The sequence below is a fragment of the Sciurus carolinensis genome, chromosome 7, assembly GCF_902686445.1.
Source record: "Sciurus carolinensis chromosome 7, mSciCar1.2, whole genome shotgun sequence".
NCBI lineage: Eukaryota > Metazoa > Chordata > Mammalia > Rodentia > Sciuridae > Sciurus > Sciurus carolinensis.
Window position 1 is genome coordinate 123,194,546 of NC_062219.1, and position 24,851 is coordinate 123,219,396.

At 45.8% G+C, this 24,851-nt stretch overlaps 1 protein-coding gene across 4 annotated transcripts in view; it reads right to left on the minus strand.

Annotated features, from left to right (window-relative positions):
• Window positions 1-8,070: 8,070 nt before the first annotated feature.
• Window positions 8,071-24,851, minus strand: part of LOC124988859 (MHC class I polypeptide-related sequence B-like) — a 79,447-nt gene continuing 62,666 nt past the window's right edge. For all 4 annotated transcript variants that reach the window (XM_047558659.1, XM_047558658.1, XM_047558657.1 and 1 more), the window contains 5 exons: window positions 13,067-13,330; window positions 12,543-12,830; window positions 11,695-12,009; window positions 11,488-11,619; window positions 8,071-8,851 (listed from right to left, as the gene is read on the minus strand). In XM_047558659.1, the coding sequence (XP_047414615.1) occupies window positions 8,682-8,851; window positions 11,488-11,619; window positions 11,695-12,009; window positions 12,543-12,830; window positions 13,067-13,301 (1,140 nt within the window). In that variant the 5' untranslated portion in view covers window positions 13,302-13,330 and the 3' untranslated portion in view covers window positions 8,071-8,681. The remainder of the gene's footprint in view (window positions 8,852-11,487; window positions 11,620-11,694; window positions 12,010-12,542; window positions 12,831-13,066; window positions 13,331-24,851) is intronic.

Sequence of the window (24,851 nt, forward strand, 5' to 3'; positions counted from 1 at the left end):
CACTGAGATGCACCTTGCCTGGGTCCTTCCTCCCCACCTGTTGGTCCCCTTGCTGCTCTCAAGCAGAGGCTATTTCCCTCTCCTCCCCTCAATCACCTGCCCATGTCTCAGTCAGGGCCAGGATCCATGGGAACAGCTGGAGCAGGATTTGGGGCCATCTGACCCTTATCCTGGGGATCTGGGTAGACTCCAGTTCCTGACGATCTCTTGGGACTTTAATAGCAAGGAACAGCATGCTGATTGGCTTCTTCAGGAACCTGACATGCAATGGGAACAAGAACTATAGCCACATCCTGAGTGTCCAGAAGAAGAACCTGACTCTCTGGAACAGGAAGGAGGGAAACTCCAGGGAGATGGGGAATCCCCATGCTGGGCATCTCCACCACAGACACCATGCTTGAAACAGTCTCTGAGAGCAGGATCTGGACTTTGCTCTGACTCCTTTCTTGGGGTGCCATGCCCTCTTTGTCACATTGTCTTCCTGAGTTCTATGAGCTCTCTGAGGAAATCAGGGAGACTACCAGGCTGGCCTCAGTCCCTCTTTTTGGATTCCTTCTCCGTGTCCTGTATTCCTACTCCCTAATTGTGCCTCTGGAGTTTTCTAGAAGAAAAATCACCTCTAGTGAATATGATGACAGACAGTGTCTGGCCTGAGAATGGAAGGGGGAGAGATGGGTTTTCCCTTTAAACCTGGAGAAGCTGTGCCTGCAAGCACAGGTAGTTTCCCAGAGGGACCAGTTTATTTCCCTGATCAGCTGTAGTGGGTGACACAAAATGCTCAGCCTTGAAAGGTCAGGAATCTAATCTGGAGAAATGATTTGGGCCCCTTCATTCATGTGTCTCAACAGAATTGAAATTAGAGTCAGAAAACTCCTAAATTTTACTTTTCCAGATCTATCTGTGACTCCAGGTTTTTGTGTTTTGCAAATATCTTCATTCGATAGCCTTGAGTTTGTGAGTCCAGCCTAAATACAGCAGTGCTCCCTTCTCCAAATCCTCAGCAAGCAACTGAACCCTATTTATTGTACCAGATGTTTTCTTATGTTGACCCATACCTACGTTAAAATAGAATTCATAAGGCAGAGAAAGTAAGAGTTTAGAGAAATAACTATTAATGAAAGAGCACCATTATACAATATACTGCAAAAAGATGTGTGATTGTGAGCTAGGAAGCCTGCACAACCTGCTCAGATACTACAGCCAGAGCCTGGGTGCTGAGTGACCACAGATCTGTGTGGAGGTCAAGGCCCCTGGATGTCACTTGACGGGCCCAAGTCGTCTTGGGTTCCCATGTCCTAGATACATCTGGAGGCTACAGGACGCACAATGAGTTCACAGAGACTGTCACCCAGTCTCCTATTTAGTTTAGACCCACATCCCCTTGGATTGGTGAGAGTTGGGGTGGGTTAGGTGGCCGTGGCTGACCGCCAGGGCGGGACCAGAATCTCACACACTCCAGTGGACCGCCGACTGTGAAGTGGGGCCAGATGGGCACCTCCACCATGGTTACCATCAGGAAGCTTATGATGGCAGGGTTTACCTTGCCCTCAGTGAGGACTTGTGCTCCTGGACCACTGTGGACAGATCACCTGGCACAAATGGGACACCGAGTTGTACAGGGCCTACCTGCAGGGCCTGTGTGTGGAGTGTCTCCATAGACACCTGGAGAAGGGGAAGGAGATGCTGCAGTTTGCAGGCACGGGGGACCTAAGGGGAATCTCCCCATCTGCCCTCCTGCCACTGGAGTTTATCAAGGAGGAGCAGAGGAAAATGGGATCCTGGCTAGAACATTGCTGCTCTCTGGTAACTGGAGGGGAAGTGCCAATCGAATTTTCATATCTAACATTAGAGAGAGAATTGCCTAAGGGCCTTGATTTTTCTCAGGACAGTTAAGGGTCTGTCTCAGGATGAAAGGGGAGAAGAACTAATGGGCGCTCCCTACCCGACCCCTTCTGTGGATTGAACCCAGGGCTTCATGCATGCTAGCCAAGCCTTTTACCACTGAGCCACATCCCAGGCACACCCTCCTTTCCACCCCACTTCCACCCACTCCCCTTTGTTTGTTTTTAAAATTTTGAGTCATTCTTGCTAAAATGCCCAGCTGGAATAGAACTTCACATCTTGCTGCCTCATCCTCTTGAGAACCTGGGATTACATGCATGTATCACCTTTTCTGCTTAGCATTTCCCTTGAGGCTGGCAGCAGACTGTGAATCATAATCTCTTCCAGACCTTATTCTCTGCCCTACACCCAATGTCTTTGTAGATCTGATTCCAGATATTGAGTCTCTCAGCCTCCACCAGTTAAGTCCAAAAATCACTTTCTCCTCCTCAAGGATCTGGAGCCTCCTACATGGACTGGCTCACCCTGACTCTAGAATCTTCTAAGGAATAAACTATCCCAGATGCCAGTGTCCAGGTCTATGCTTGGATAATGCACTCACCCATTTGTCCTATTTGTTCTTGGTTATTTCCCATGGATGCTGCTTTGGTGTTTCAGGAAAAATGCAAAGTGTCTCAATTTTCCAACTCTTTCCCTCAGAACTGCCTAAGACATATGTGAGCCACCACTTGAGTCCCGAGGAGTCACTCTGAGGTGTTGGGCCCTGGGTTTCTACCCTGTTGAGATCACCCTGACCTGGCAGAGGGTTGGGGAGGACCAGAAACAGGACATGGAGCTTGTGGAGACCAGGCCTGCAGAGGATGGAACCTTCCAGAAGTGGGCAGCTGTGGTGGTGCCTTCTAAAGAAGAGTAGAGACACACAGGCCATGTGCAGTATGGGGTAAAGAGGGGAATAGAGCCTTTTTCTAGGAAATCAGGAGACATTCTGGATCCCCTTGGTAGGGTTAGAGCTGAGAGTTTGTGGTCAGGGCCCCTCACCTCCATTCCCTACCCTTTCTCTTTGATCCTTTCCATTCTCAGAACCACCTCCTCAGTCCACCATCTCCATCATGGGACTCATCACTGGCTTGGGTTTCTTTGGAGCTGGGGTGGCTGTTGGGATGTGGAGGAAGTGTACAGGTAGGAAAGTGGGAGGGGGTCTGAGCATTCTTATTCCAGGGTCCTGGTAGAAGTGAGTTCTGCCTCATCAGTGGGAAGCACCATCCACACATACTTGCTGACACTTACTCTATTGTAAAGCACAAGGATATTCAGGACAAAATGATCACCATGATGATTGTCATGATGGGAAGCTGATTCCCACCAGTCAGAGGGCAAAGAGTTAGGTCCCTGCTGGGAATGGACCTCCAGGAGGGTGGTTGGTTAAGTGCCTGCTCATCTCCTTTCCTCAAGCCTCTTGTTCCTTCCTAGGATTTGCAGTCACAGTTCAGGAAACTTCCCTGGGATCCAGGCCTAGGGCATAGCCCTGCCTCCTCCCTGGCCACACAGAAGTTGTTTTCCTCTCATAGGTAGAAAAGAAGGGAGCTATGCTTAGGCTGCAAGTAACTGTTCAGAGGATGTTGTCCCTGAGGCCCTTGGAGTAGTGTAGATTCGAGAAGAAGAGGGAGTTCACCCACCCCATAATTTCTCCATTACTCACATATCTTCTGGATTTTGACTCTAACTTGTCGTTTTTCTGCCCCAGGTAATGACAGTGCCCAGCACTCTGATGCTTCTTTAGCCTTACAAAGGTGAGATTCCGGAGGGCCTATAATGGTAGAAGGGTTTGGGTAGAGGGGAATGGAGTAGGTTGTGGGAACTCTCTGGATCTTTGAGTGAGTGGTGGGTTCTTCAGAATGTTGCCACCTAGAGCAACTGCCCTGATTTTGTACATGACTCTTGTTCTGTAGCATGAGACAGCTGCCTTGTGTGGGATTGAGCAACACAAGATTTGTTTAAACCTTTGTGGCTAGAACCTTGGATTCCCTTTCTGCAAATGGCTTATTAGGTCATCCACATTCCTATTGGCGTAAGTGCAGAGGCTGTTAAGACTCAGTGGAAGGCCAACATCATTTTTTCAAACGGAAAGTAGTTACCTGTGGAGATAGCAGGGCTTTGCTTCAAAATCTTCAAAATCTTCAAAATGCCTGTGCATCACTTCACATAGCAGGGCTGAAAGAGGATCCAGACAGCATCCCCACCTGCCACTGGCAAAGCACGCTGCATCTGGTAGAGAGTTTTCTATTGTTCTGAGTCCAACTCAAAACAGGACCTTTTCATTCACTTAGTAAATGGTCCAGAGTAGCAGTGCCAAATGAAGAATGTCCTGCCTCCAAAATCCAGAGGCCCAGTAGGCATTGTGCCTCCTTGGTGTTTATAGGAGGGGCCAGAATGAATAACTTCTCCCTCACTGTAGAAGGAACATCTTGCCATTACTCATACCATTGGTTATCCATTTTATTGAGGTAGAAGACCCTAAATTTTGTCAAATATATTTTTCCTTTGTAACATGCAAGTGTCCTAACACTTCTCACTCCCTACGTCCAATCAGCATAATGTCCTCAATAAAATGGAAAATCATGACTTCTTCTGAAAGGGAAAGCAATCAAAACCCTTAGGGGACAGGTGAGATAGTGTGTGCCTGTAATCCCACCAACTCAGGAGGCTGAGAGGCAGGAGGATCACAGGTTCAAGGTGAGCTTAAACAATACAAAAAAACTCAATTTCAAGAAAGAAAAGAAGATTTTTTATGAAGCAAATAATGACATAGATCTGAGACAACAAATGTGCCCTTCACACCAAAGTGTCTCTGAAAGTAAAGAAGAAAACTCCTCTTTTCCCAAGTCCAAAGTTAAAGTTGTAGACCAGGAAAGCAATGCTGAAAGCATCCAGAGACACAAAACAAACAAATAAATCCAAGGGTTGGGGATAGCTCAATGGTAGAGTGCAGGCTTATCATGTGTGAGGCCTGTGTTTAATCCCTATCACCAAGAAAGATCCACCCACAACCCACTTCCAGTGGACCCCTCATTGCTGCTCTGGAGGCAGCTCAGATACCCTCAGAAAGGCATTCCCAGAGATAGGGATGGAGCTCAGAGGTAGAACACTTGTGAGTAAGTTCTTGGCCCTTGGCCCAATCCCCAGTACTGGGGAAAAAATGTACCTCCAGGGAAATAATCTTCACCACAATGCCATGAACTTCCCCTGACCACTGAGTCTGCTGTGAGGAAACTAGAAGACCACAACACACTTATGTTCATTGTGGATATCAAGGCCAAAAAGCACCAGATCAAACAGGCTCTGAAGCAGCTCTGTGACATGGATGTGGCCAAGGCCAATACCCTGATCCAGCCTGGTGGAGAGAAGGCCCATGCTCAACTTCTCCTAACTGTGTTGCTTTGGATGTTGCCAACGGAATGGGGATCATCTAAACTGCATTCAGCTGGATAATTCTAAATACACATTTTTTTTTTCACCATAAAGAAAAGAGAGAGGATAGTGAATGTGTATTCCTGTCCTTGAGAGCTGAAAACAAACTGCTTCTGGAGACATTATGGACAGCAATAGAGAGTCAGGCATGGTGGCCTACACCTGTAATCCCAGCAACTCACGAGGTTTGAGGGCAGCCCCATTAACTTAGCAAGACCTTGTGTCAAAATAAAAAAATAAAGAGGACTGGGCATGTAGCTCATTGGTAAATAGCCTGGGGTGTGAATATACAGTACCCCTGCCCCCACAAAAGGTGTTTTCAGGGTTAATAGGCGTATATCAGGTACCAGAGGAAGTATTAATTTGCTCAAACAATAAAACCTCATCTGACACAGCAGTTGCAATTGGAGGTGCCCCTGGTTAAATTTACAACAATCCACTGTGATTTCTAGATCTCTCACTCTTCAGCACAGGTCAAACAGGTGAGCTGAATGGGGTTGGGGTATCAATCACCACCCCAGTATCTTTTATGTCCTTGTTGGTGGCACTAATCATTGCAGTCCATCCAGGAGTGCAGTATTTTTTTGCCTACCTAGAGGCTGTTCTAGCAGCTTCTGCTTGGCCTCCCCACCACAACAGCCCCCACTTCAACATAAATAAATCAACCTGGAGACCCTGCCTGTTGCTCAGATGGTTTGTTCCATTATGCATTTTGGAACTGCTGAAATAATCACAGATTGGGTTTGTTAGCATTCTGGTCCAGTGTGAAAGGAACCTGAGCTAAAAACTCTATTGATTTCCTGACCTCCATAAGTTCCTGTTCTGACTGGGGAGCCATAGTGATATTTGTGGTCTCTGGGATTTAGTGTCAATTTAGAGTCAGTGTTCAATAGTAATAAAATATTTGATTATTTTCTTTTCCCCAATGTACATTTTCTCATATAACAGCACATAGGATCCTTGGAGGGAAGCTGGAAGTAAGATGAACTGTTAAAATTTTCAGCAGTGCACTGGGATCCTTTCCTCAGGGAAGCTGACCTTCCTTCATTCCAGGGGTTCTGTCTGGGTCTGTGAACTGGCTCAAGTCTGGCACATGATGGAGGGACTGTGTCTTATGTTGTTATGATTCAAGGTGGATATGTGTTAATTTCTCCCAGAAATGTTTAGCTTATCCACATGAAGAAATGAGTAGACTTTCTATCTGTTTCACTGCTAGGAATATCAGAATGAGTGAGCTAATGCCAACAGTGCACCAGTCACACTCTGACTATTGCTTTGCCTGGTGTCCATTACTGAAGCCACATTCACCTTAAGGCCTTTGGCTCCTGAGTGCCACCACTTGTCTACCTTGGAATCCAGGTATGCTCAGTATATTTAAGTTTTCACATTCAGGGACTGCAGTTTGTACTCTGAACTTCTGACCTCATGGAAGCAGAGGAAATATGCTTATAGATTTCACTTTGAAAATGTCTAAAGCAATCATACTCTTAGAAACTGCAAACAGAATGCTGGTCACCAGGAGTAGAAGGGGTGGGGTGATTTTGTTCAAAGGACATAGAGTTTCAATTTTGCAAGATGAGAAAAGAGTAAAGATCTGTTATACACCATGTGCTTATAGTTTATCAGTATGTTATTATATATTTAAATAAGATTTGAATGATGGGTGCAGGGGTGCATATCTATAATCCCAGTGACTTGGAATGCTAAGGCAGAAGGATTGCAAGGTCAAAGCCAACCTCAACATCTTAAGGAGACCCTGTCTCAAAACAAAACCAACAAGACTATGGATTTAGCTCAGGGTCAAACATCCCTGAGTTAGATCCCGCGTACCCAGTACCCCCCACAAAATCATTTCAATGGTTAACTTGGAGTTTTTTTGCTAAAATAAGAAAGTTACCAATATAGTTGCATAAGTGTGCACATGCTTACTTCTGAGGATGGAGCCCAGGGATGCTCTCACTGATTATATCCCCAGCCCCGCCACCCTGCCTGGTTTTCAAGAAAATATTGCACTACTTGTCCAATCTGTCTTCAAAATTGTTATCCGCTTACCCCAGCTTCCCAAGTAGCTGGGATGGTGGTTCTGTTCCAGATACAGAAGTCCAGCCCACATGCAAGTATGTCAGAAAGGCCCAGCGTGGATATTTATTCCCAAGAAGTTAAAAAGTTAAAATAAAATAATAAACAAATCAAATAAATAAAAATTAACAAAGTCAGAACTTTTTGAGTCATGTAAATAGCAACTTTACCAATGTTAAATTAATAAGAGCATCACAGAAAATAATCAAAAGAAACACAAAGGTGATTATTAACTCCAAGGAATGTTATACCAGGAATGAAGTGGTGGACCAGAAGTGGAAACTATGGAAGTTTACATATGAGAGTGATTCTCATGGAAACAGAAACGGAATGACTGAGCTGAACATAATTTATATAAGAAAACATTGAAGATGGAGAAAGGGCAGGAGTTTGAGAGAAACAATTACTATTGGCTTCTGTCTCAGCCATGGGGCACTGCAACAGAGCCTGCAAAGGAAAAAGCCAACAGCTTTAACAAAGGCCTTGTATTTGGAGTTACAGAGTAAAAGTGGAGGGCTGGGGATGCAGGTCAGTGGGAGAACACTTGCCTAGCATGTATGAACCCTGAGTCTGATCTCCAGTACCAACAATAACAAAAAAAGATGAGGTAAAAGTGAAAAGAATCAGCTAAAACATTGAAAGTGGTAGCACCTAAGAAGGGAAAAAAATCAAGAAGAGACAAAGGGTCGTTACTTTTTATGAAAATTTTTACATAAATATTTGACTTTTTAAGTTAGAGGAAACTACCGTGGATTAAAATTTATGCAAAATAAAAATTCGGTATAACAAATAACACTTCGGGATAACCAAATGCACGTGCTAGTCTTGGGTTCAATCCTCAGTACTACCAAAATTAAAAGATAAATAAATAAAAATTTGAGTTAATTTTCTACCCAACTTCGCTATTGTTCCCCTAGGGGATACAAGCAGGCAGGGGGAATCAGGACTCAACCAAGGTTCCTCACCAGGCTCTTCCTTCCAGGCAGGCCTTGACCTACTCTTGCTGCAGACAGAGGGTGCCCGCCCCTGCTAAGTCTGGATCAGGTGCCTCTGGAGACCCTAAGACCAGCAGCCAGGAAGGGCCAAGATGCAGGGTGGAAGATCTGTCTCCCCACCACTCTGCCTGCTTCAGGCTGCAGCTATGATGGCAGATGTTGGTATCTGAATCACACACATTCTGGGTCGCTTACTCTCATCATCACAGTCCATAAGCACCTGGTAGTTACTTCTTTCCACAAGCAGACTGACCCCTATTGCTCAGCACCAGGACACCCCAAAGTTGCAACACTGTTTCATCTACTGTTGTGACCCTCCAGCTCTGCTTCATCACATAAGGGCTCCAAATCTTCAGGGCGGATGGACCCCACAGCATCACCCTGGAAGGTTGACCCCAGCTGCTTGGTGCCTTTGTGGTTCCTTGTCACCATCTGCTGATGATCCAGGACTTGTGAGCTCCTGAGCCCTGGGAGAAGGGAGAAGGCAGTGTTCAACTGGTTGCAGAATGACTTTTAATCCCTTAGAACCAATCTCTTCTCAGTCCCTCCAAAATCACATTCAGATTTCTGTGAGAGAAGAAAATAACCCCACTTTTCCAGTCCTCACCAGGCTCCTCTTGCAAATTCATTAGTAGAATCACCTGCCTCAGTTTCCACCATGTACCACACAAGGGAGTGAGAAACCAAAGGAGTAAGGGACAAGATCCCAGAGTGAAGCCCAGTGAGGGCTCCTCTCAAGCCCAGCCATTCCTGACAGAGTGGGGTCTCCCAGAGAAGGCAGCTCCTGCTCCTGCCAATCCTAGGCACAGGTTTCACACACAGGCCTTTACCTCCTTAGTATCCAGGCCTCCTCTGTGGCAGAGGCAGGTGCTTACCCAGCAGGGTCTGCTCCAGCTGCAGCTCAGCATCCCTTCCTCTCAGCCCTGAGCCAGCAGCTCCTAACTGGAAAGCCCAAAGGCACCAGCAGGCCCAGCCTGGAAAAACGGGTCTGCCACCTGCTCTGTTGCTTACCTGACCTAGAGCGGCCCACTCAGAGCAAATGCAGAATCCCTGGACCTCAGCACTTGCTCAGGTTCCCAGTCTGTACTCTTCCCTCCTCAGGCCTGCCTGGTCCGTGTGACTCAGGAAAGCAGCTCCTCCCCAAGGACTCAGGCTTCCTGAGACTGTCTCACCTTCTTTATCCCACCCTAAGAGGGACTCATACAGGCCACAACCCTGGGGGTGTAGCTCAGTGGTAGAGCACCCCTGGGTAAATCCCCAGTACTACTAAAAGAAAAAAAAAAAAAAAAGGTGAGCTGAAAATGGAAACATTTTTATTGGGTGTGAACATTTAGAGCAGAAATTTGGAAATATGAACACCTGATTTTCACTTTTCCTGGCAAATGTCCAGGGAAATTGCGGGCAACTATTGTTCTCCACAGAGAACCAGAACTAGCATTCACCCTACAGCAGAGGCTGCAGGTGAGAGTAGGAGAGAGCACTGACCATCTGCCCTGGCAGGAGCGTCACCTGGATAGCTCCTGCTATAGGGCAGTCTTCCCAAGTCCAAGGGGACAGCAAACACTGAAACTAGGTTCAGGGATGAGAAACCACCCACCTCCCCAATTGCTGGCCACACAGAAAGGGTAGAAACAACAGAAAGATCCTTCAAACCAGTAACTGTGCATGCTTCAAGTGGTTCCCTGCTAAAACACCAACTTCCTGTTTTCTCTTTTCCTGACCCCTCAAGAAACCTGACAGATGACAGAGGAATGATTTTGACCATCCCTTACTCAAAATGCACAGGGGATTGACCATCTTAAAAAGAGGGAATGGTCCAGGGAGGGAAAGGGTGAAGGGAGGTCACAGAGCACAGACCCAACACCCCAACACACACCGCCCTTGGGGACTGTGCCCCTGGGGCTGGACAGGAAAACCCCAAGTATCATAATCAGCTTTCACTTCTGTGATAAATTACCTGAGGTAAAACACATAGAAGGGAATGTTCACACTGGCTCAAGTTTCAGCAGTTTCAGCCCGGGGTCATTTGGCCCCATTCCTGTGGGCTTGTGATGAAGCAGAAAATAGTAGTGGGGAGCATATGGCTGAGTGACACTCCTCACCTCATGGTGACCAGGAGGCAAAGAAAGACAGAGCCAAGAGCCTGGGACAAGATGCACCCTTCAAAGGCATGCCTCTTCCAATTAGGCCCACCTCCTAAAGCGTCCCCACCTTCCAATAGAAAAAATATCTGGGACCAAGTCTGCAACTCATGAGGCTTTGGAGGATATTCTACATGGAAACTATAACACCAGGTAGGACAAAAACGGGGACCACAGCTGCTCCCCAATGGCTAGTATTTCTCCCTAGATGGTCTAAGGCATCTGCTTTTTCATTCTCTAACATCTGTGAAGCCACTCCTGATGGAGAAGAACTGTGATGGGACAGGAAAAGTGCATAGGCCCTAGTGGCCCAGTGGATAGGTGCAGGAGACAACCCTGAGGAGCAACTGGAGATAAAGAGAGAAGAAAACTATGTGTGCTGGAGACTTCTGGGCCTGCTGCACACGGGCCTTCCGGGGCCAGTACAGACAGGGCGCTGGCACCACAGGCCTCGGGGGTCATTTGATTGTTTTGCTCATGACAGGTGGAGAGACTATAAAAGGGGAGGCAGACAGGAACGAAACAGAAGCATTAGTACTTGTGGGAGTCCTCTAGAATTTTTAAAGAACACTGATCACAGATCCTTTCACTGTGTCTGCTTGACACTGTGATCGTCTAGCCCACCATTCCCAACACAGACCCCCAGTCAAGACCCAAAAGCCTGAGACAGAGAGAGATGGGGCCAGGGACAGAGCAGGAGCCACAGTCACACTGCTGCTCATTTCTAACCCTGTGACAAGAAGACAGTGCAGCTGGACCTTGGAGGATGTTCACAGCCTGGTTTTTGGCAGGACTAAGGTGAGTAGTTGGAGACCTGGCTGCCATCCCTCCACAAATATGGAAAGCTCTATCCCTGCTCCAGAAGGCTGGTCACCTCCACTGTTCTGTGTGCAGAGGGAGGCACAAGGGACTCTACGACTCAGAACAACTCCGCCATCTCCATCCACTGCCACTTTTCTCACCTGAACTCTTTGCAGCTGATGTTGTCTCCCTCTTCTTACGCCAAAGGACACAAAGAAGAGCAAGAATGACAGCACCAATAGCAACTGTGCTCAGAAAGGCACGGTTTCGACTGTGAAGTGGTAGAGCCACCCCTGAAAAAACAAGTTACAGTCTGGGTTCCAGCGCCTTAGACTTTTCCCCTCTCAGCACCCTGGTCACTGACCTACCTGGTTGGGAAGCCCTGCTGGGATGCCACAGTTCACCACAGGGCACAGTAACAGTGCTGTCTTTCCCAGTGTGTCTCGCACGGCAGCTGAAACTCAGCTCCTGTCCTTGGGGAATCCTGGTGGACACCCAGGTCTGGTAGGTCCCATTTCCATATGGCAAGACACCCACAGACTGCTGTGTCTCCTGGCTCAGGGGTTCCCCATTCTGAAGCCAGGTCAGAGAGATATTCTGGGGATAGAAGCCAAAAGCCACACAAGTCACGTTGATGGTGTCCTCCAAGGCCTCACTACAGGTTACAGTCACTATTGGGGACACTGGAAAAGAAAAAGCAGAATGAGTCAGCCATGTGATCAAGTCTCATACCCCTTTGGGAGGCAGAGGGAACAGGTCTCATTCTCTCTACTCTTGTGTCTCTGGTCAAAGACATCATTGACCCCAGACCTGATGCAAATCTGTTCTCAGTATAGGGCCTCAGTCTTCTGATCAGCAGGAGGATTGGCCTTGGGTTTGTGGCCTCATTCTCATGTTCACATGTTGATGTTGAGGAGGGGGTGTTATGGGACCTCCTTGTTTGTGAGGCCACAAGGGAGCTCTGTGTGATAAGCAGGTTAGCAGGCAGATGGGCAGAGAGGAGCTCAACTCCCGCCTACCCCAGTTGCCTGAGGCTCAGGGTGCTTCCTGGTTATGGCCCAGACAGTGCATATGTAGCCACACCCTCCTGTGTGTATGTAGGGGGTTAACAAGACAGAGAAATCAGAATATATTACTCTCACAGAGAACTCATGTGTCCCATAGTACAGAGAAGTTTCCCTGGTTCCAGGCTCCAGGGAAATGGGGGCTGGGGTACCTATTGTCTCATTGAAGGTTATCCAGGAGTTCAGATATCTTCGTAGTCTTCCACAAACTGTTCCCTGCACATGGGCCCAGAAAATCTTGCTTTGACTGTCATCTGATTTCCAGTACTTCTTGACTTTCATAGCCAAAGTCTGAGCCGAGGAACTGTGTACCGACCAGCTCTGAATCTCAGGGTGAAAGGAGAGGAAGGGCTCCTCATCATAGTAGAAATCCCAAAAGCCCCTGGTGCGGTTGTCCTCTTGCATCTCACAGCCCCAAGACTCCTGGAGGAAATGAGACCCTGTCCCCACCAACACCAGTCACTTCTCCATCCCCTGGCTTCCCACCCACCAAGTAGAATCTCCAGCCCACAGAGGACCCCAACATGGCTGTCTCTCCTCAAAGCCCCTTGTGCTGACCTGCATGGACCCCATTGCTTCCCCTCCCCAGAAGAGTGAAGTGAAAAGAGAGTCCCTGCTCTCTGCCCCTAGCCTTCCTGTAGAAAGCCTCACATCAACTTCCCCCCCACATACTCACCTCCTTTCTGCTCCTGCAGGGTGTTGATATCGGCCAGGGTCATTCTGAGATTTTTCCCACTCCCTGCCAAGTCTTGGGTCTCTGAGTCCCAGGTCTCAGCTCCCAGGACTGTTTCTGCCCACAGTGCCCGAGCCTCTGCCCTGCCTCTCTCACTGTCATAGTGCAGGAAGAGCTGATCATCCAAATGACCCTCAGCGAAGAACCTTGAGTTCACAAAGTGGTCCTGGGACCTCATTTTGAGGTTATAACGAAGACTGTGTGTCCCTGTGTAAGAAGATACCACAGATGACATTTCTTCCTGGAATCAAGAGCTCAGGAATCTTCACCACAAAGTTTTGCCCTCCTGGCTGCCCTCACAAAATGAACATGGGCAAAGGGGTCAGAACATGGATTTGCAATATGAGGAAAACAGAAAAGGAGGAAAGAAGGCATGGGACCTGAGGAATGGAGAAAGGGGACATGGAAACAGGCTAACATGTAGTTTAGGTCCCAGAAAGAGACACAGGTTCACTCAAAATACAGGTGGGGAGTGGAGGGGGAGGCTGGCCTGCAGGGAAAGGTCTGCACAAAGGTCAGAGGTGCAGGTAGGACTTGCCAGAGGGCAGGAGGGCTCAGGAGGAGGCCAGGGTAGGACCCATGGCCAGAGGGTGTGGAGACACAGGCAGGTCAGGGGACAGAGGAGGGTGCAGTCCCCGTGCAGGATTCTGAAAGACAAGCTGGGGCAAGAAGGGTGCAGTAGAGAGGCAGGAGGGGCTGCAGATCACAACCCTAATGGAGTTTAGAGTGGGTGGTTCCCCAGAGGGATGTGAAGTAGTGTGCTGTGGACTGTGTGCAAAGTAGAAGACAGGCAAGGGGGGGCCCCAGGTAGGGAGATAAGTGGTTGTCAGCATTCCCTGCTGACAGCCAGGCAGCAGTGTTCCCAGACAGCTGGTGTGCCTTTTCTATACATTGTACTGTGAAAACAGGAGAGTCACAGGCAAACATGAGGGTGGAGCCTTTCCTTACACATACACAAAAGTGGATGCAGTGCTGGAGGCAATGCTCAATCCCAGCACCACAAGAACAGAGCAACAAACAAGAATCCCTACAACTAAAAAATGAGAAAATGTTCAACTCTTTCAAAACTGGGCAAAGGATCTCTACAGACTGTTCCTGGAAGAGATATATAAATGGCTTATAAGAACAGGAAAAGATACTCAACATTAGTAGTCATTAGGGAAATGCAAATCAAAAGCACAATGAGATACTCCTTTGCACTATTAGGATGGCTACTGTTTTTAAAAAAGCATGCAAAGATAACTAGTTTGCCAATACGCAGAAAATCTGTCTCTGGGCAAACTAGATATCCACATAGAGAAGAATGAAAATGGACCCTCATCTTACCTCTCAAACAACAACAAACTCAAAATGGATTAAAGCTATAAATGGAAAAATTGAAGCTGAGCATAGTGGGGAGTCACTCCTGAGGTTGAGACAGGAGGATCACTAGCGCCCACAAGACCAAGACCAGCCTGGGCAAAATAGACAAGCCCCTTTCATAAAACTACCAGATGAGAAACTATAAAACTACTAGAAAATAACACAGGGGAAATGCTCTCTTTGGTTCAGGCAGTTTTCTTGGATATGATCCCCCAATGCAAGGCAACTAAAGCAAAAATAGACCAGTGGGATAGTATCAACCTACAATACTTCTGCCTAACAGAGAAAACAATTAATAGAGTGAAGAGACAATCCCCAGATTGGGAGAAAACATTTGCAAATCATAGGTCAGATAAGGGGTTAACACACAAAACATACCAACAACCTTGTAGTTAAAATTGGCAAAGAAATTGAAGAGACATTTCTCAAAATATGATATATAAATGGCCAACCTATATGTGAATGAATGCAAATGCAAATTAAAACCAAAAGGAAATATTTTGTCACACTTATTAGATTGGCCGTTGTGACAACACAAGGTTATGTTGGTAAGGATGTGGAAAAAAGGGAACATGCATGGTTGGTGTTATAATTTAGTAGAGCTATGTTGGACAACAGTATGGAGGTTCCTCCCAAAACTAAAAATAGAATTCCTACTTGATCCAGCAATTCCACTACCTCATTCACACCAGAGGAATGGGAATCAGGATGCGGAAGGGAGACCTTCACTGCATGTTCACCATCAGTCAAGATATAGGAGCAACCTCAGTGGCCACCAATAGATGAGTGAATTTCTAAACTGTCTTCAGTCAACTGATGCATTTCTAAAATCCCAGCTATTCAGAAAGCTGACATAAGAGGATTGCTTGAGCCTGGAGTTGGGGGACACCCTGGAAAAAACAGCAGACCTCTCTCAAAAAGAATACCCCCCCCAAAAAAAAACATTATGGGATATACCCACAAAAGAATATCAATTGGTCTTTTTCATAAAAGGGAGTTAAGGATGAAAACGTAGCTCAGGGTTAGAGGGCTTGCCTACCAGCTACAAGGCCTGAATCTTCTCTAACTAAAAAAATGAAAACTAAAACAAAAACAAAAAGCCCCAAAACAAAAACCTCTAAAAATAAAAAATTGTTATTTGTGACAATATGGATGAAACTAGAGGACACTAAGACAAATAAAACAGGCATAGAGAGACAAATGAGTGGACAAGGAAAGGGGAGACATTGGTAAAGGACTACAAAATTTCATTTAGGTAAGAGGAATAGTCTGGCATTCTATAGCACAGCAAGGTGATTCCAACTAATGACATAGTATATGTTTCAAAATAACTAGAAGAAAAGATTTTAAATGTTCTGACCAAAAGGAAATGATAAATATTTGAGGTGATGAATATGCTAATTATCCCCAGTTGATACATTCTAGAATGTATCCATCACATTGCATCCCATAAATAGATACAATAATTTTTCAACAGAAAAAATTAGAGGAGAAATCCAACAAAACCTCATTAAAAAAAAAAAGTTGGGGCTCTCAAAAGTTGGGGCGAGGTACAGAGGCATCAGAGGACAAAGCTTCTTGTAGGAAATGGTCCCCTAGAACAGGAGGAAAGGCCTGGGGTGGGGAGACAGGGTACCAAGTGTGCAGGAAGCACTGACTTAAGATGCAGTGTCTACCCTAGAAATGGTTCTGAGAAGAGAACATGGAGGGGAAAGGAAGTGGGAGAGGTGACCAACAGGCTGAGGGGATCTGTGAGATGGCAGTGCAGGAGGCATAGAGATCTGGTGAGAACACACGCATAATAGAAAATTAGAGACCAAATTAGGGTGAGAGGAGTATAAGAGGAACAGGATCCACAGGGAGCAGAAGCCCAGAGGACAATGTGGGTGGACATGAGGAAGAATGCTACAGGAAGAATCCCTTGGCCCAGCAGTCTTCAGAGGCTCATCTCCCTCTGACTCAGTGTTTGGTGCAGCCAAAGTCCCCACAGAGACAGGAAGGACTGTGGGGGTCTGAGATGTCTCACTAGATAAGGGCAGCAAGAAAGGAAGACCCCTAACTCCAGGTACAGGGGACTCCACTGAGCTCAGTTGAGAACACGCCTATGACTCGAGGAAAGGGCGGGGCCTCAGGAGCCCAGACTGCCCCAGTCCTGAAGGGAAGTGGTTCCCAGAGCAGCGGACCTCAAAAGGTCCTTGAATATCTTTCAAAGGGGCATCCCAACAGGCACCTTGGGAATCCAGAGGCAACAGGACTGGGATGTCCAAAAGGGAAGAGCAAAGCGCAGGGCTGAGACATGGAAGCAACTACCTAGCGCAGGACGTCGGGGTGACAAGGTATTTGGAAAGCGAAACTGCATGTGTAGCAATGGCCCAGCAACCCTCCACACCAAACCAGTCCGCGCACATTAACCCCGAGTGTCCCTGCAAACCCTCATTGAAACCCACGCCCTCCCTGCAATAGCCAGGCACCTCCCGCACTGCCAGGAACTGCCAGGGGTCCTCTCACCAGCCACAGCACCCAGACCTGCCCAAAGGAGCTGCAGGACGCAGCACAGCCCAATAGTGAAAAAATTTGACACCCTCTCAGCTGGTGAGCAGGACCAAACTCCAAGTGGGTTAACCAGGGCTTGAATTTATAATCCTTTCGCCCCTCCCACAACCACTCACCCAATGAAAACAGACACCTTGGACTTAATGCAGATCTTCAGCTGAGAGGGAGGAACTACAGTTAAAGAGCAGGGCCAAGAGTTGGCAACCTGACACCTTAACAGGAGTCCTTTGCTCACTTGTCCTTTCACTCCAGGATCAGGAACTGTGGTGTTCACCTTGTCTCTCCCAAAAATGCTTTTTAAAAAGTGAATTATAGCTATCCTTACTAACTATTCCCTAAGGCCCTAGCTTGCACTTTTTCTGAGAGTGGAAATGTCATGCATCCACAAAGTTTTGACAAGTTCTTAGATCTATTTTCATTTGTATTAAGTATTTTGACTAAAATACATTTTTTTAGCTCACAAGGTATTGGCATCCAGTCCCATTCTCAGAGTTTATTTTCATTAGTGAATATTATGGGGCAGTGATCATGCGGAGTGGGACAGGGAACACAGATCTCCTGTGAGCTGGTCCCAAGCTCTTTCCTCCATGTTTTCTATGCACCTTCCAGGACTCACTGGAAGGTGTGTCAGCTCCAGCAAACTGTCTCATTCCACCCACACCCAAATACTTTTACTACCTTAATAAATACACATGAGGGTTGTTTCAAGGAATGTACGTATGAATCAAGGAGAGGAGAAGACCCAGAAGAGACCCTACAGGTCTTGGGCTCCAGATGTTGGGCACTGCCCAGGATCTAGGCCTGGATGCCCCTCCCCCATCAAGCCTCCCAGATTCTCATCTGTACAAGGCACTTCTACCCCTTTCCTCCCCTCCCAGGTCCTTCTGCTCTGCCCAATGAACTAGTGCCCCTCTCCTCTTTGCATCTCTGAACTCACAAGAATGGGGGTGACTTTCACTGATTTGGGACTCATTGCTGAGTACAGAAAAGAAACAGAAATCACCCAGTGGTGTCCTTTAAACCCAGGGTGGGTCTTGAGTGTGGTTTCAAGTCTGTGAGGCCGCATTTACCCAGAGGACTGCATATCAACTGTTTCCCACTTTGGCTTAACTAAAATAAAACCTATTGATTGATGTAAAAGCAGATTGAAGGTGCTTTTGGGTGCCTGGAGGCGGGCGAGCTGCATTTGGGTTTTGGGTTCTCAGACTGTTGGGCAGTTACACCTGTGAGCTGTGACAAGGCAGACCCTATGGCTGGAGGACATTCTGCAGTGCGAAGCTCGGATCTGGAAACCAACCCACATCAACCAGCATCCGCCTGAATTTTGAGGCGGTTGTGTAAGGAAATGCTTCTTGCATCCCATCCCCCACTTCCACCCTGGGGCCAGCCCTCGGGTTCTAGGATCAGAAACACTTCTTCTGCTTGGAGTTCTGCTAGGAATGGAAGTGCCTGCCTCTGGATGGTCCTAATGGAAACCTGCCAGATCTGGAATAAAAAGTAACAACCACATTGCAAAGAGGCCACCCAGCACCTTACCACTTACACAAGATGGGCGAGGACCTCTGCTGGGTCCCCCTTTTTCAGGCCTGACCCAAGTGGCTATAGTGATTGCAAAGCTCCCACCAGAGGGGATTTGTAACAGATGGAAGTTGGTGAGGGCTCAAGGCAGGTAGGCAGGGGATGGGTGCTGAAAAATGTCCCACAGCAGAGAGCTACAGAGGGACCAGGAAGAGACACAGTCCAGCACCTGCAGGCTGGAGAGTGGAGGCCTCAAAAGTGGTGGGGGCGTTGAATGAAGAAGTGGGCAAGGAACCATCAAGAGGGAGATGCCTACACTGGAGGAAGAAGGAAGATGCAGTGCTGAAAACAGCAGGGAGGTAAAGGTGCCCTGCACTGTGCTCAGAGTTAAAGATTGTTAGCACCAAGATTCCTGCTGGTGAGGGCTTGGAGAAGTGGGGATGATGGGAAGACCCGCTGGACAGGTGCTCCACCAGAAATTTAGGGTCATCAGGCTGGAAGTGTAGCTCAGTGGCAGGTAACTTGCCTGGCATGCTTGAGGTCAGGGGTTTCATTCCTACCATCACACAAAAGAACAGGAACAGGAAAAAGCAAAACTAGTTAGGGTTATCATAATTCTTATTTCATTCTATACAGAAATGGGAAAAAATTCTAAAATTCATATGGAACCGTAAAAGACCCTGTTATGGTTGAGATAGGTGGTGTCCCCAAAAACTCATGAAATCTGGTATTATGATAATTCCAGCACTGTCCTTTTTGGTCAATATTGCTTTGACTTTGGGGGATCTGTTTTAGTCAAATTTTTTCAGTTATGAACTAAAGACCTGACCAGAACAGGTCAGGTCTGTGAAAGTTTAGAGGTGAAATGATTGTGTTATGAGAGTATTCATCTAATAAGCACATTAATCTCCCTGATACGGATTACCAAGAGAGTAAATGTAGGCTGTTGCTGCAGGAAGTGAGTCATTGGGAATATATTTTGTCCTTGTTAAGTGCAACTTGCTCTCTCTGCTTCCTGGTGCCATGTCCTGAGCTGCTTTCCTCTACCTCACTCTTTGACATGGTATCCTGCCTTATCTCAGACCCTGAGGAATGGAATCAGCCATCTATGGAAGAAACCATGAGTCCCCAAATAAACCTTTCTTCTTCTAAATTGTTCTGGTCAGGTCTTTAGTTCATAACTGAAAAAATTAGACTAAAATAGATCCCCCAAAATCAAAGCAATATTGACCAAAAAGGACAAAGCTGGAATTACTAAAATACCAGATTTCAAAATAGATTAGAAAACTACATAAATAAAACAGCATGGTATTGGCATGAAAACAAATGCAATGACCAATGGAAAAGAACCCAGACATAAACCCATACGTGTAGAGTGCATGTATTTTTGACAAAGATGCCAAGTATACAAAGTGGGAAATGGGTATCTCAATAAAAGCTGTTGAGAAAACAGGATATTCACAAACATAAGAATAGAAATGGACCCTTATGTCAGCCCTTATACCAGAATGAAACTCAAAATGCATTAAAGATTTAAATGTAAGACCTGAAGCAGGATGTGGTAGAGCAGGCCCATAGTTCCAGTTATACCTGAAAGGTTGAGGCAGGACGAGCACATGAGTTCAAGACTGGCCTAAGCTAAAGAGCAAGAACACTTACAATTAAAAAAAAAAAAAAAAAAAGTCCCACTTGAAACTATAAAATGCTGGAAGAATACACAGGAGCAAAGTCCATGATGTTGATCTGGACAGAATTTTCTCAGATATGATCCCAAAAGCAAGGTAACAAAACAAAAATAGACCAATGGAATAGCTTTCAACTAAAATGCTTTTGCACAGCAAAGAAAACAATGAGAGTGAAAAGACAATTCACACATTGGGAGAAAGTATTTACAAATCATACATCAGGCAAAGGGTTACTGTCCAATATATACAAGGAACTCAAACTTCCTGTTAACAAAACAAGGAATCCCACTTAAAAACATTCAAAGAGGTGAGATTCAAGATAGTGTCTTAGAGGATGTTTTCACTTCCGATTGCTCTATGGTTCAAGATTCAAAGAACCTTGAACTGCTTCTCAGTGAAGTGGGTGAAAGAGGGAATTCACTGAAATTCAGTGTCAGTCAGAGGCATTTAGAGATTCAGAAGTTCAGGTGCATTGATCAAAGTAGTGATCAACCAAGCTGGTTGTGGCAGTGGCACTGGTTCACCCCAGAGAAGAGGGATAACACAGAGAGAAAAAAACATTTGTCAAAGAAAAATATGGAGATCAGAAAAACAGATGTGTTTAGCTGATCAACAGGCTGCACAGTGAGTGTTCTGTGTTTCTCAACTGGCAAGCAGACAGCTGAGGCAGGAATCATTCTGAGGAGGCCATGCTGTAGTTTCCTGGTGCCTGAGCCAAGGAAATCATAACAAATATCGCCACTCTGTCCTGACAAGCACCTACAGTGTGGCCTAGGTTGCACCTGGAACAATGAGTGAAATAGGCATACAGAATACTAAGCCCAGGGGGATTCCCACTGGCAACTTTGTGAGCAATACGAAAAGGAGTTAACAACTCCTAGTATTTGGTCTCTCTTTCTTCATAAAGCACAAGAAGAAATGGAAAGAACGACAGTTGGATAAAGGCAGTGACCTTCCATCCTCATCAACAGTTTTGACCACCTTAGTGGAGAAATTTCTTTTCTTTTTCATTAAGAACTATCTTTTTATTTTTGGTGGTCTTGTGCTGATTATTTAGTAAAAGTATTTACCCATACATATTGGTTTCCTTTTTTCCTCATTTTCAGCATTTTTTAACAATAGTTATTTTCCCTTGTCTTTTGAGGGTCCCAGGGGAACCACTGTAGAGGGACATCCTAGGGATTACCTGAATAGCTATGTGGTCACAAGTAAAGCAACTCAGGTGCTACCTAAATTATCAGCAATCAAACAGAGTTTTAAAAGTTCCTCAATCTCCCTCACATTTTTTTTCTTCATCAGGATTTCCAACATTCTCACATCCCTAACCTTACTCAAGCCTCTGCAGAGTAAGGGTCTTTGGCTTTAGCTATCAGAAGCAGCTGTAGCAGTATAAGTATCCTTTTATGTTCCTTTAGTTTTCAGCTCTATGCTGAGCCTAGCATGTGAAAATAGCAAACTTTCTGCACAAGCCCTTCAATTAACTGCTGAAATGACACCTCCTTAGTCATCAGCTACAGGGTTTGTCTTCAGCCTCCTTCTGTCTTACAGACAGGCTCTGAGGTCAACCATCTTTTGAGGTTCTCCTATCTTTGCCACATCTGGCTCATCAGGGCTGACTGCTTTCTTGTGTGGAATTTAGGGAAACAGCCCAGAGTCTCAAACATTCATATTTGAAGAGCTACAGATCATAGGCATGGTCATGGTGTACAAACTTCTAACCTCAATTAACTGGAACAAATGCACAACAATGTACCATTCCAATAGCACCTTCTCGGGCACCCAGAATCACATTTACCCCAAAGTATCTAACATGCCACATCTTAAAAGTTTCTGTTTTCAGTCCAACTATTGGAATATGCTAGTGTCAGGAGACTAAGGGAGTAAATGGGTAAGGGAGCCTTCTAACATGCATAAGCTGGCTCAGCAGTGGCACAGACATGTCAGCCTAGAGGCCCTATTCATACCAAAAGTGGCCCACTGAGAGCAGAGGAGAAGCACTCACACTGGGGCTCAGACAATATTCCTGAGAGGGACTGCAGGGAGGAAAACCACATCATGGGTATCTATCTCCCTTTCCATTCCAGTATATTTAGGGAACATGTGCATTGAGAGAACAAGAAGGTGGGTGTCAGCAAGGACTTCAGTGCCTTTATATACGAGTGAGAAGAAGGCAGAGCAAAAAATGGCAGAATTCCCAAAGAGGGAAGACCAGAGTGGAAGTTAAAATATGAGTTCAAATACAGTTACATAATGTGGGAAAACATTAACTTCACTGTTTCAAAGAATGGATTCTAGGTCAAGGCTTGTGTGAACCAGATTTGATAGTAAAAAACAGTACTTCATGAGACGAGTTAGAAATGTAGTTTCCATGGGCCATCAGGACAAGAGATGGCTCCTTAGTCCCTCTCCTCTGCCATGTCCTACAGGTCTGGGTGATCTGAGTTTACATGTCTAGGGGTTCTACAGTGTAGGCAGGCAATGATTCTAGTCTCTGGCCCTCAGGCAGAAGAGCAGCCTTCACCAGAAAGGTTTTAAGGAGGGGACAATGAGATGCTCATAGTCCTAGCAGAAGGGAAAGAAAGAAAGAAAGAGAGAGAGGGGGGGGGGGATGTGGTTTTCCTTGCTGAAAACACTAAAACTCCACTCTGACAAGGGGTATTTTACGAGTGACAGGGGTGAAGTCTGGATACAAACAATCTTTCCCTTAATCCAGCTACAGGATTAGTGATGGTCGATGTCAGGTAGCTGAGGAGAGAGATAGTATGCTAGAAGATTAAAAAAAATGATCACATTCAACAGCAAGTGCTAACACATCAGCATTCTCTGATTTGAAATTCAAGTGCTGAATTTCTGCTGGGCAACCAAGGAGGAGAGATGGAACCATAACCACCAGGCCCAGGTGGGAAAGAAGAAAACCTACCACCCTCTTAGAAAGCAAACCAATGCTGGTGGCTTTCTGGAGAAGTGGTGGAGATAAGTCCCTACCAGTTGCAGGCCTTAAAGAAAAATAAACACTCCATGGAGTACTGGTTGGAGTTAAGAACATTCTTAAGAGGAGCACAGTTCAAGATTAAGCTGTTGCTTTAGAAAGGATGGTGTTGCCTTTTGCTTTTGCCTCTATGTTCTGTGCAAATCTAAGTATTCAACATGGAGTAAATGACATGGATTAACAAATCAAGCTCAAACTGCAGACATTTACAAAGCATCCTTTGGGGGAAAAAAAAAAAAAGACTAACAGCACTGAAATAGGCGTAGCAAGGCCAGGGACTTACTCCCAGCAGGAAGTGAATTTAAACCATACAGGATTGAGTTTTGTCCCACTCCTCTCCCTAATCACATTATCCCTCAAAGTGTTCCTTCCTTTAAAGGTAAGTTGCAGGAAAGAGATTGACAAGAGCTCCCAAGTTACTGGGCAGCAGGTTTTCTGAGAAGATGGACATAGCAGAAAAACTATAGTTGATACCCCATGGACTGGTTCCATCCCCATCAGTGTCCTCATGGACTCCACTGGGCATAACAGGAAACTCCTCAGGGAGTAACAAAAGTTAGGCTCAGATGTCCTTCTTCCCTCAGCCATGCTGACATACATGCCAGCAGTGCATTTAGGGGATTTGTGACTAGCTCAGTTATTGCTTTTTTTTTTTTAAAGGAAACCAAAATTACAATATTTTCCCCAACCCCCAACTTACCCATCAGCATGGCTCACTGCTTGAAGGATGTGGCAAGCCACTTTGCTTCTGAACAGAAGGCAGACACTACAGTGTATCAAGAAGAAAAGGCCTCCAGGTATTATACTACTACCTTCTTCTGCCCACTCCTCAGGGGCAAAAAATTAGTTCTACTTACTATATTTGAAAGACTAATTTTTAAAAAAATTCATTAAAAAAATGACAATTTCCCTGGCAAGATCACATGAACATAAACAGTAAAACAAAGTCCTTGGGGAGAGTAGATGGATGCAAAACAGGTTTCTAAGGTGTAGTCAGCCTCCTCCTTGGTGTGGGTGATAGATGTCTCTTAGGGGATGGGCTATTTTGGTTCTCCCATTACCAGTTTCTCTTGTCCCAATTGTCTTTCTTTTGTAGCTGTCCTTAAGTTTAGTGTTGGGATCACAATGTGGAATTTAAGAGAGAGCCTCTGAAGGTGATGGGACAGAGAAGAGAGGAAAGGAGGAATGAAAAGTTAGTCTTCTTTATCCTCACTGATATCATAGGCTGTGACGGGTTGACGGGTTGACATATTTGACTCCATGGAAATGTTATAGACCAAGCTACATGGGCAATGACTAAGCAGACTCCATTTTACCCTGAGACTCCATGTCATGTAGGAAATGCTTCTCCCATGGGAACACCCCACCTCTGTGCCCATCAACAGTTGCTTAGCATAGCATGTTTGACAGCATAAAATGGCAATTCTTATATAATATAAAATTGTTCTCTTTTTGATTCTTATTTTTCCTAATCAATGTACCATGTCAACAGTGATTGTCTGGATGTTAGTAACCATTCTTTAATTTGTACCTAAGCGAGGTCATTTTGACCCACTTCTCCATCCTGCTAATGAGTTTAAATCTCATGATGTTAGTTTGTAATTTTAAATCATAGCAACAG